The sequence below is a fragment of the Haliotis cracherodii genome, unplaced genomic scaffold (assembly GCF_022045235.1).
Source record: "Haliotis cracherodii isolate W230 unplaced genomic scaffold, xgHalCrac1.p SCAF_23, whole genome shotgun sequence".
Taxonomy (NCBI): Eukaryota; Metazoa; Mollusca; class Gastropoda; order Lepetellida; family Haliotidae; genus Haliotis; species Haliotis cracherodii.
In genome coordinates, this window is record NW_027266279.1 from 11,023,733 (window position 1) to 11,036,504 (window position 12,772).

Genomic DNA, 12,772 nt, shown 5'->3' on the forward strand with positions numbered 1-12,772 from the left:
TTCCTATATATTTCAAGTAATTACATCTGCATTTGCTGAACTTTCCTGGTTCCGTTACAAGCCGGTTAAAAGAGTTAATTTTGTGACTTTAAACAGTAAAACAAATGCACCCAAGACGACAAATGTCAATATCGGGAGTTATGGGAAATAGGTAACTTGTTCCGATATCAATATTGTCAAGATTGGTTGTAAAACGTAATGAATTTAATGAATTGCAAATTACGTACGCATTACGCAAATGATTATACATCATGTCACCACGGACTTGTATTGGTTATATAGGTCCGTGATGTCACTCATGGGCTTCCATAATTATTTTGTTTTTATCAAGGATGATCCAAGGTTTTTATTGATTTTCCGCTTTTCGATATAATCTTTCACATAATTATGTTTCTAATAATTGTAACAATGTTGGATGAATTTATAAAAGACAGGAATATGGTTATCGGTCGTGTTTACACACATGTTCTCTGCTGGTGCGGCCGTAGTTACATAGCAGACGACGCTACACAATTTATGGTTGATGGGCGTGTTAGAAGTATATTGGAAGCCAACTGCTAATATTTTCATCATTATTAATTACATTTTTAAATAAATGTGTATTTGTCAACTTACCATGAAATAATAAGGCTCCGTTATCGTTGTTTTGTTCTGAATATTTTCCAAGGCACTAGCGGGATCACTACGAATTATCTCCCTTTGCGAGCTCTTCTTGATGTACGGCGGCCGTAGGTGCCATATTCTCCTCGTTTTCCCGAAGGTTGATTTTGGTAGACTTTACAAACAAATACAAACTCAAATACATTCAATTAAATGGAAACAGTCGTAAAATATTCTGTTGCAATTTTCTTGAGGTTAAATTACAGAATGACCAGACTATGATGCAAGTCTATGCCGGAGTGTGACAGAGAGTTACTCGCCCCTTTCCGTAACCAACTTTTACGGTGTTTCCCCTTTTATGAGTTGTGAATGGCAGACACCCAAGTTCGACCTCGAACATTCGATTGCTCGGTATGGTATATTTCAATTATTTCTTCGTTGATACAAATGTAATTGTAATTCTTGTCTTGTCAGGCGTTGTTTACTGACTCAGACAATCATGTCAGAGCTGTTCTTTTCCTTAAATCTGAACCCAATTTGTATCTTACTTAGGTATAGTAAGATTCACGTAAATCTAAGATAGCCTCACTGAGGCTCACACATGTCGTAAGTTTTTCTTATTCCTATTCATGATGGTTTACAAACAAATAATCTGAGAGTGACATTTTGAATTCTCTTTTCTTGGAGTCTGCGTGTCAAGTAAAGTATATTGAGAATACTACACTCATGCAGGTTAGAGGCAGTCTCTTGTATCTGACGGGTGGCCAGTGATGGTGCCCAGGTGTCTGCTTGTCTACAACTTTTATTACCTCATTATCCCCCGCCCCAACGAAGTTGGCGGGGGATATAGAAATGGGTTCCGTCCGTGTGTGTGTGTGCGTGTGTGCGTGTGTGCGTCCCGAAATCGTTTCCGGAGCATAACTCAGAAACCGTTAAATATTTCTCTACGAAACTTGGCATATCTATCAGACTCATGCTGAACTGGTGCCTTTTGCTATTTAGGAATTTTATAAATTTTTATTTTTTACGTTTCCATAGCAACAAGTTTGACTTAGGTTCTATAAGGGTGCTGTTCGTTTCCGGAGCGTAACTCAAAAACCATTAAATACTTTCTTACAAAACTTTGCATGTCTACTAGGCACATACTGAACTGGTGCCTTTTGCTATTTAGGAATTTTATAAATTTTTATTTTTTACGTTTCCATAGCAACAAGTTTGACTTAGGTTCTATAAGGGTGCTGTTCGTTTCCGGAGCGTAACTCAAAAACCATTAAATACTTTCTTACAAAACTTTGCATGTCTACTAGGCACATACTGAACTGGTGCCTTTTGCTATTTAGGAATTTTATAAATTTTTATTTTTTACGTTTCCATAGCAACAAGTTTGACTTAGGTTCTATAAGGGTGCTGTTCGTTTCCGGAGCGTAACTCAAAAACCATTAAATACTTTCTTACAAAACTTTGCATGTCTACTAGGCACATACTGAACTGGTGCCTTTTGCTATTAAGGAGTTTTATAATTGTTTATTTTAGAATTTCCATTGCAGCTATTTTGACATGACCTAAGAGAAATCGTGGGTCAGTTACCTGGTTTGGGACCATAACGTGTTAAAATGGCGGGGGATATAGATGACTTCGTCTACTATACGCTTGTTATCGATAACAGTTGGATTAAAAAATGAGTTACCTTTCCTAAAATCTATGACCATTTACTTTGCTTTCTTGACTTTTAAAAACAGACCTACCGTATTCGACGTAATAAGCGCCCATGGCAATAGTTACTAATATATTGACTAGGCTAGTGTACAATCCCATATTAGCACCCCTTCGGATTGATCAATGTACACAAGACTTATTTATTCGCGTATAATATGCACTCGTGTGTTACATGCACCCTTAATTATAGGCAATTAAATTCTGGAAAAATATATATGTCGTATATAAACATTTCAGGCTGTCAGCATAAACCACGAAATTTATCTTTAAACTCTGTTGTTTTTCACCAAAATAATATTCTAATAAGAGCTCCCTATTTCTAATTTTGAGAGTGCCCTGGGCGCTTATTACGTCGAATACGGTATTAGAAATTTCAGGACCTGCGAAGATCTGGGGTAGAATAGGTCTTCAGCAACCCATGCTTGTTGTAAAAGGCGACTACCGGGTATGCTGGATTGCATGGATTGATGCCCACTGTATTGTCTGGTCCAGAATCAGTTACTTGCAGATCACCGTCATATAGCTGGAATATTGCTGAGTGTGGCAAACAAACAAATCAGGAATCAGAAATTTCAGACCTACAAGTGCAGTGTCATCTGCAAATTTTACAGTAAAACAACTAATAAAACAGCTATTATAAAACTTTATACGTCCCCTGTGCAAGTGGGAACTGAGGATGAGCGGATGCCATCATAGAGCCAAAACAGTGCTTGTTATTTGGTCATACTTCTGTTATTGAGAAGTTTTATTGACTAAAGTAAAAAAAAATATGTCAGCTTTCCTCAAAATTAGAGTGCATATATATACACATTTTTATTCCAAATACTGTATATTGATATTGTATGTATGTATTTTGTCACTGAAATAGTCTCCAGGCAAAATGTTTGTGGCCATCAAACCATCATCTTTTCTTTCATTTCAGCCACCCTATTATCATAACAATATGGGAGTACCATCTATAATGCTGCTGTCAGGTGTGATGATGTTGCTGGTGAGCTTTCAGACATGTATTTATAGGACATATTCATGTTCGTGGAACCACAAAAACTATGACCTTTTTCCATCGAATATTATGTCTAGGAACATGGCACATTGATCATGATAAAGACGATGTATAATGTACAATTTATATATGTTGTGTATTGTGACTGTACTGGTTATAATCTTGACAAAACAATGATTTTTTAGAATAATATAAGTGAAGTTTTTTTGTGTTGAGTAGTATATTAATACTTATCATGTATGCTTATCATTATGCTTATGTATTTGTCCTTGTGTCCTCGTATCCCAATTGCGTGGATCGATGCTCATGATGTTTATCACTGGATTGCCTGGTCCAGACTTGATTATTTACAGACTGCCGTCATATTGCTGGAATGTTGCCAAGTGCGGCTTTAAACAGGAAACAACCAACAACCAACCAACCAACCTTGTACATGTTGTATGCTTCATTTTTCATTTTAACATGCATTAATATTTTATTTATTTGTTTGTGTTCATTTCATTGCAGACATTTGCCTGTCCCTGTTTTGCTTTGGTTTGCAATGCTGGTATGTAAAGTCAGAAATCACTATACTGTTACCATAACAACAGATGAGATCTGGGAGTGTGTTTTTGTCACTGAAGTATTGGATTGCAAAGTGTTTTGACACATTTTTCTGCAAACTTTATTAGTGCTCTTGATCAGATCAGAGTTTCTAACTCAAAATAATCTGCAATAACTGTCCGTTAATTTTCTGTCCCTTCAATATTTTAAAACAGAACACCTACTAATGTTTGTTATGAATGCTGGTTGATCAAGCGTTTGCCTTGGACAGTGGAAGGTTAAATCTCCAGACCTATGATACCAAAAGACATTAAAGTATGGTACTTGTTGTTACCCTGCCTGGTGTTTGGTATCAGAGACCATCTGTTGGCATAAAGGAGTTAAAACAAGGACTGGTCAGCCAGTAGTAAGTACGTCTGAGCGGCATCCATGCTAAACTGTGGCATGGTATCTCAATGGGTCAACTCTATAAGTCTGGCATCCGGGGTAGAAAAGGTCTTCAGCAACCCATGCTTGCTGTTAAAGGCGACTGTTCTTGTCGGAAGAGGAGACCAACGGGATCGGGTGGTCAGGCTCGCTGACTTGGTTGATGCATGTCATCGATTCCAATTGCGTGGATCGATGCTCATGATATTAATCACTGGATTGTCTGGTCCAGGCTTGATTATTTACAGACCGCCGTCATATAGCTGGAATATTGCTGAGTGCGGCGTTAAGCAACAAACAAAACAAAACTATAAGTCTGGCAATCGTCCGGACATTTGAAGCAGACACACATGCATGTCACCATATTAATGCAAAAATCTTGAGTCATCAGAATGCTAAGAACACTAAATCCCTTTTCACCTCACTTCTTTATGAATGCTATTATTGATGATCACAAACTTCCCTTTGCAGAGTTTGTGTTAATCCCTCATAGGTGATATCGCAACAATGAAATTGCAGCACAATGCTCATTGGTTACCATGACATCACAATCAAATGACATCACTATTAGAGCTGGGATGGGAAACTCGGGTCTAGTGGGTACTGAGTAGGACCCGAGTACCCACATGACTTCATTGACCCGAGGTTAGTTGCGTGATATTTTGTGTATATGATAAAACATGCCCAAGGGTTGTTATGATATTTAAAACCCGCATCCTGAGGGAAAGGGTTTCAAATGTCATAACAACCCGAGGGGAAGTGTTTTATCTTACAACAACATTTATCAACATTTTTATGTTTCGAACATACTTTCCATGAACCTTAGGAAACGCGCGTAAAATATCTGTTGCTGGCGTACGGATCTTGAAAAGGACATTCTAAAAAGCAGTGCGGCTTGTCAACACCTCTGTAGCCTTGTGGTACACTCACTGGGCTACAGATATGAAGGTTGCGAGTTCGGTCCTTGGGGAATATAAAGAAAACATTTGTCATTTGATTTTACATTTCATTACATGTTACAATCTGAACAGACGTTATATTAATAAAATACCCAGGACATTATATAAAATCCCTGGGATATTATAACACATTATATAGCAAATATGACTTGAATATCCTATAAGATCCTGGGGATGTTATATAAAATCCCAGGGACATGTCGGGATCCAGTCGGGATATGAGATTTAAACCGACTGGAGAACAATAGGATGACGTCACCGGAGGTTTATAATTGATGACAAAAACTCACAGTAACTCCATGAATACACAAATCTCCCTTATTCACATTTTTTTCTGTCTATGCACACATTCCTCTTGACTTTGATATGTTTGAGTACAGATAAAGTGTCATTCAACTTCAGTGTATGAATGATCAGATCGTTTTATATGTGTATCTAAATACTTGTCACCAGGGCTCGGGTAAAACAAATCCTAATTTGACTTTTTGTAGCTAACACATGAGACCTACAGTACCAGGTAGGGTCGAATAATAGGGGGTCGGGTACCTGGGTAGTAAATTTGGACTTGTCCCAGCCTTCTGTGTATTTTCACTCAAGACACTTAGACAATCTCTCCCAAGTGTCTTCCGAGATCAAATATATCAAGATGAGTTGATAAAAGTTACAAACATCCACAACACTTGGATGCAGTTCTCTCTATCATTTATATATGTTGTATTTTCTATTGGTGTTTTACATATTCTTCCATTAGAATAGGTCTTCAGCGATCCATGCTTGCTGTAAAAGGCGACTGATGGGATCGGGTTGTCAGACTCTCTGACTTGGTTGATGCATGTCATCGTATCCCAATTGCGTGGATTGATGCTCATTTTATCAAACACTGGATTGTCTGGCCCAAATCTTTACAGAACACCGTCATATAGTTGGAATATTGCTGAGAGCAGCGTTAGACAACAATCTATGCATATTCTTATCCATTAGGTTTATCTGTGTTAAATGTCAAAAAGTGCATAAATCTTAGTTTCCCATTTTTGAGAATCATATGAAACCATTGTTTCAAACAGGAGAAGAAGCGGTGAAGACCAATGAATGCAGGACATGTCCGCCAAGGATGTACCAACCAATACCCAACACAACACTGGCAGATAATGTCAAGTGCTTCAAGAAAATATGCCCACCTGGTAGATACATTGAATTATCACGTAGTTATTGAGACTAGAAATACCGTATTCGACGTAATAAGCGCCCAGGGCGCTCTCAAAATTAGAAATAGAGGGCTCTTATTAGAATATAATTTTGGTGAGAGAAAAATACACAGTTGAAAGATCGTAAATTTCGTGATTTATGGTGAGAGCCTGAAAAGATACAAAAGAAAAGTCTGTGCGTATTATACACGACAGATATATTTTCCAGATTTTAATTGCCCATAATTAAGGGTGCATATAACACACGAGTGCATATTATACACGAATAAATATGTGTTCATTGATCAATCAGAAGGGGTGCTAATTGGGATTGTTCACTAGCCAATATATTAGCAAATATTGCCGTGGGCGCTTATTAGAGCGGGGCGCTTATTACGTCGAATACGGTACAGGGTTTAACCAGATGCAAAATATTGCATGTACATGCATGCAAATTGAGAATGAACGCTTGTAGTTAAAACTGCAAGTCTTGTTGAATCAAACCTAACAACATTGTACTTGTAGATTGCATGTCACATACAACTGACATTTCTGTTGATGGTGTCAGTTGGGGACCTTCTTCAATGTTCCGTCTCACCCCTTGAGGGAAATCTGGCGGTTTAGATAACCCGGGTCAGGAGCCTCACTGAACAATATACTCAAGGCAGCTAAACTTTCGTTGTATTAATGTATCTGACTCTTGTATACGGTAAATGGCTGAAACAAACAAAACAGCCAGTAACTCAGATGTCTCCATTCAATATTGAGAATGAAAGTGAAACGGAATGTCGAGACGTGAGCGGCTATACATAGATTACCGAAGACATGATGATAATACACCAGGGCCCACTCGTACAAAGCGATTTTAGCGCTAAGATGATCGTAACTCCCATACTTTAACATAGGCTTACGATAGTTTTAGCGCTAAGATTGCTTTGTGCAAGTGGGCCCAGGCATTTATGAAGTCAGATTTGACAAGAGCACATATATACAGTAATTAGATTACTCACACTATGATTGCCTACGGGTTAAGAGGTTTATCACTTATCAAAACCGAGTGAGAACCCAGACACTTGACCTGCTTGTGGACCATTTTGCACATGAACACCAGAAACCAAACTCCGCACAGAAGAGTGCACATGCATACCGCTAAAGCCTTGGATCGCCAAAATGTATAACTGTGAGTCCCTTGGCCTCTAAAATAGATAGACCCAGGTAAATCCCTAGAAACCAATCAGATAAACTTAGTATCATGATAAATGTGCACTATTACCTTATGATGACAATATATTTAGATCGGGCTTCTCGATCATTTTGCGCAATATTATAAAGGGAGTTAGACGGTTGTGTTGACTTCTACAAGCTCCAGCATTGTATTCCTACTCGGTTTCTGTTGTGAGTGAAAATACATCTTAAATTTGATAATATTAGGACATACACAAAGATGAGAACTTTCGACGGATCCATGGATTTCAGGGCCAAATTTATGATAAATGCCATTACAACATACAGATATATTGTAAAGTACCCCAGACCCCTGGCTAACTTCAGTGATTCTTTTTAAAAAACGTTCTTCTCCCTTGATACAGAGCCTCTCAGCAGGTAATCTCTTTGTATGACAATCCTGTCTACGGGTGTGATCAGGTGGTCAGACTCGGTGACTTGGTTGATGCGTGTCATCATATCCCAATTGAATGGTTCGATGTTCATGATGTCAATCATTGGATTGTCCAGTCTCGATTATTTACAGATCGCTGTCACATTGCTGGAATCTTGCTGAGTGCTGCATTAAACAACAAACGTGTGTGTTCATTCATGCATATCTGTGTTGTAAGGTTATTTATTTGAAAATGTGGTTAAAGGTTATCTTCCTGACTGAATACTTGTATTTTACAAACATACCGGTACCTGACTTTTGCTCCAGACTGAAATCAAAATTAGTGCTATTCTATGCAGTGACTTTGAAAAAAATCTATTCTTTCACTCAACAAAAACTTTAGTTGATTTTTAGCACGCGTGTATTCTTGTTCACACGGAAAGACTTTAAAATGTTTGGGTTTTTTCAACATAATCCCTTTCCACATTGACACACTTTGGCCAGTAATGTTGGTAGCCATATTGGAAATATCATTTTTACAATTACTCCACAAATTTAATATCCATTTAGGTTTTTTTGTCATAAATTTTGCCACTGTTCCCACTATAACCTGACTATTTTGTCTTTATAATTTGTGACCGATTTCTGATCTGATGTTTGTTATCAAATGTTTTGATATTTTACCTTCAACCTGAAAGGGGCACTGATCTAACGCAATTCCCCGGGACTGGTTGTTATTTGTTATTGTTTTTTCCCAGTGAGTACTCGGATGTATAGCAGAAATCTAGACTAGTTTGCGACCTCTGCGGCGCCATTCGTAAGCGCATTAGTCACTTTTATGGGTAGTAATAAGGGCGTATGGTCACATTGATCAACAAAATGAAATACAGTTTTCGAGATAATAAGGAAATGTAGGTATCTTTGTGGGTAGCATCGGTAATAGTGACGAAGTTTTGATAAGACACTTGCTTGGTAATTTTGTGATTTTCGTTTACACTATTTTGACTTGCAACACAAAGTAAATATTTCACCTGAGCATTGCTTTTTTTATAGTGTGTATATTTTTTTACTGTCAAATGTGTAACAAATTTATGAAACGTCTAAATATTCAGTTATTTTACAAAGTGACTGAAAAACATTTCCATCTGTATTATTATGATAACGAATTCCAAACATTTTGATGTTTAATGCCATCACCAAAAGACTGAAAATGTTACGTTGAAGAGTACATTTCTATGTTGTTTGGCTTCTAATTCTACTTAATAATCTGTTGTGATGTATGTAGGCCCTTTTGATCGTCTTAATCAATTTGGACAGATTTTTTAGTCAAAATTACTGAAATATTTACACATTTTATAAATTGCCTGAGAGAATCATATTTTACAAATTGACGGTAATATATACATGCTTACAAAGGAAAAGACCGATGAAAACAACGTCTATCGCTCATTGAAGAATTTCCCAACCAAGACGTAGAGAAACAAGAATGAATCGGTTCAAATGAAGGAAAACAAAATGCAAATATCATAATTACAACCTACCAAATTTATGTGTATAAATTTTAGGCAGCTTCCTTGTTCGAGGAATGTATCCATGAATATCCACACAAAGGAACAATATCCCACTCGTCTGCAGCTGTAAAAAGAAACTTATTCGATGTCACGTGTCTCAGTAACAATCAAATATTTTAAAAGATATATATCGTTTCGGGATATTATAACCCGCGTTCGTTTCTCAACTGATCACCTGGATTGTTTCAGGTGTTTTACATAGGTGTCAAGTCTCAATGGTCGGCTGAGAAAGCCCACGTGACAACTATTTTCATAACGTCCACGGTTCCTAAAAAATCCATTGAGTGATGGATAACAATGATCAATCAATCAACGTATTAACAGTTAACCCTTTGAACAAAGTATGTTGTTTTTACATCGGCACTTCACGCCATGATATGAGTGTATTCCCTTTGTTTAAGTAAACCTAGACATGTAAACACTCACTTTTGACATATCCACTGTGCAAGATAACAGTGATTAATCAATCAACGTATTTTCTGCTAATCCTTTGATGACTAGGAACGATCCATTGATTTACAAAAAAAAGTAAATCAACTGATCATTCATCTCTTGCTGGGCTGCCACGTGCATATTACATAACATACATTTCATGCGCCCTTTGTCGAAATCTTTATAGATCACAATTAACCAATCAGTGTTTATGCAAAAATGTGTAAAAAAAATATTGTCTCCAGCCTCCAAGTTTATTTAGCTGTCCTTGCAGACGGTAGCCCAGTCTCTGGTCACGCTCAGTTGCGTTGCGTATCAGCGGGTACTCACAGAGAAAAAAACAATAACAAAGGCAACAACCAGTCTGGGGAATTGCGTTAGATCAGTGCCCCTTTAACCATGTTACATGGAATTCCGGGATGTCATGTTCCTAAAACCACGAACACAATAGCTCAAACACATAATTCTTGGATTGGAATTTTGTTAGAGAGAGGATACTTTTAATGTCATTCAAAGCATGTAATCTCTCTCTGTGATCATGAAATAAATAAATTTGTTTCCCCAAACACATTATGGTGCACATCACATGCCTGGGAGTGAAGAATAAACAGAAATAAAACCTTGGCCTTGGATATTTTCCAGTTGTATATATTTTGACTGAAATTCCTTTTCAAATTTCAGAAGCAATTCCTAAAACAAATGGGACCGAAGACCCCACGACTGTTCCGGAGTGTATATGTGACACATCACAATTGTATTATGGAAGCGACTACCATAACTGCATCAAACATAAACCATGTTCTACAAACGGAACATTAACACTGAACGGTACGCTTGTAATAAAATCAAGTACACAAATTCATAGTTCAAATATCGGCTGTAATTTTGGGAAAGGATGCTAAAGATGTTTGTGGAGCCCCTGCCCAACATGTGCTTGTAGTAAATCAAGGCCATTGTTAGCTCCAAATCAGGGCATGAAACTCCCAAAAGATTTCAGCCAGACCACAGGACTGGCTAGCTGAAATACTTGCCAGCCCTGACCAAAACCTGCCTGCCCACTATAATCATATGTTTCTCAGGATAATTTAATTAAAAATATGAAAACTGATTGCTTGGAGCATAAGCTCAACGCTAAATGTTAGGTTGTCTAAAAGCTAACAGGGTTTCTTTTTGGTTACATTTTATCATTTATCTTTACATGTGAATTAATGCTTATCATCTGGAAATATTTAGATATTTTTACATATGAAATATAACCCGACCGTCGGGCAGGGGGATTTGAAAATCCCTCCGTCTCGGACGGTCGGGCAGGCAGGTAATTCGAACACTGTCGAAAGTTAACAGCAAATGTAAAACTTGTTGGCTGAAATATGCCTTGTGATTCACTTGTTGATGATACTGTTGTTGTACCAAAGTGGATTTGGTGGTTACTATGTGTGATATGCTGTCAACTGCTGGTTTGATTGGTCGAAACTTTTAATTTACCGCCATACCAGGGATTTTTGTAACTGCCCACTAACATATCCTATCTGAAGTTGAAGAATTCAGAAGTTGGTTGTTATGAAGTGTAATTGATTGTCTTCATATTCACATGTTGAGTATGGCATGTGCAGTATGTATGTTACAACTTCACTGTGTTTAAGGTACTTGCGTGTGCCAAGACGGCTTTGCTGAGAATCCTGCTGGTTTGTGTATACCTCAAGCAAATAGATCTGACAGTACCATGGGTACTACAGGTAAGTACATACCTATGCTAATCACCCATTGTCAAGTTTCTTCCACATGTTCAGGGACTGCACAGTAGTCTTGTTGGAAAAGTGTTGGTTTGTCACACTGAAGACCTGAGTTTTACTTCACACATGACTTTTCACAGTATCATGTCACATGATGTCACATGATGCAAAGTTTGTGTTTGAAAAAGTCAAAACGGCTGCCACAACAACAAAGTTGAATATCCTAGGATATGGAGATAAGTATCCTCAACAGTGAAGTAAAATATTTTTTATCCTGGCTTAACTCGTGGATGTTTCCTTCTTCTCTTCGATTGTACAACCTTCAGGCTTTCCTCCCTCAAAAAGCTGATTTGCTGTGATATAACTGGAAAACTGTTCAAAGCAGTGTTAACCCAACTCACTCACTCACTCACTCACTCACTCACAAAATGTGCCTCTTGTTCGTTGTTCGGTAGTTTCTTTCCCTTGGTTACCAATTAGAGTTATCTGTCCTTGATACCTCACTTTTCTTCTCAGTAAACACAAGGATACATGTGCTGTAACTGCAGTCATCAGCACAGAGGCAAGCCGACTTGCCAGCTTGTGCACTGAGTCAATATTTAATAAGCGATGAGGACAGGGAGAAAGTGTTTGAATCATGCTCATGTTGATTCCGATGCCATTTTTGACTATCTGATTCCTGTTGATTTGTAGGTTTTTTTTTGTAAATCCAATTTATTGATGAATAGATGGCTACTTATACGAGGTATATGTTTCCTTTCACACCTATTTGATCCTACTTTACAAGGACTACCAGGAATCAGATGCTGTTCCTTCCACTGACATCTTGGAGCAAAGTCAAGGTCACAAAGAACACCAAGGCATCAGATCAGCCTTAGACACATACTCCACATGGAGTCATGACCATGGCAGCCATGATTAGGGATCCACTTTCGGCAGATCAGAGGGAAGTGTCATCAAAAGATGCTTTTGGCAAACAGACAGACCTTTGCTAACTATTATCTGAGG

General features: G+C 37.8%; 1 protein-coding gene across 1 annotated transcript in view; it reads left to right on the forward strand.

The window, feature by feature from the left end:
* The first annotated feature begins 947 nt into the window (after positions 1 to 947).
* LOC139471840 (uncharacterized) overlaps positions 948 to 12,772 on the forward strand; it is a 28,112-nt gene continuing 16,287 nt past the window's right edge. The window contains exons 1-6 of the mRNA XM_071254338.1: positions 948 to 1,011; positions 3,239 to 3,307; positions 3,827 to 3,866; positions 6,312 to 6,428; positions 10,713 to 10,859; positions 11,675 to 11,767. Of these exons, the coding sequence (XP_071110439.1) occupies positions 970 to 1,011; positions 3,239 to 3,307; positions 3,827 to 3,866; positions 6,312 to 6,428; positions 10,713 to 10,859; positions 11,675 to 11,767 (508 nt within the window). The 5' untranslated portion in view covers positions 948 to 969. The remainder of the gene's footprint in view (positions 1,012 to 3,238; positions 3,308 to 3,826; positions 3,867 to 6,311; positions 6,429 to 10,712; positions 10,860 to 11,674; positions 11,768 to 12,772) is intronic.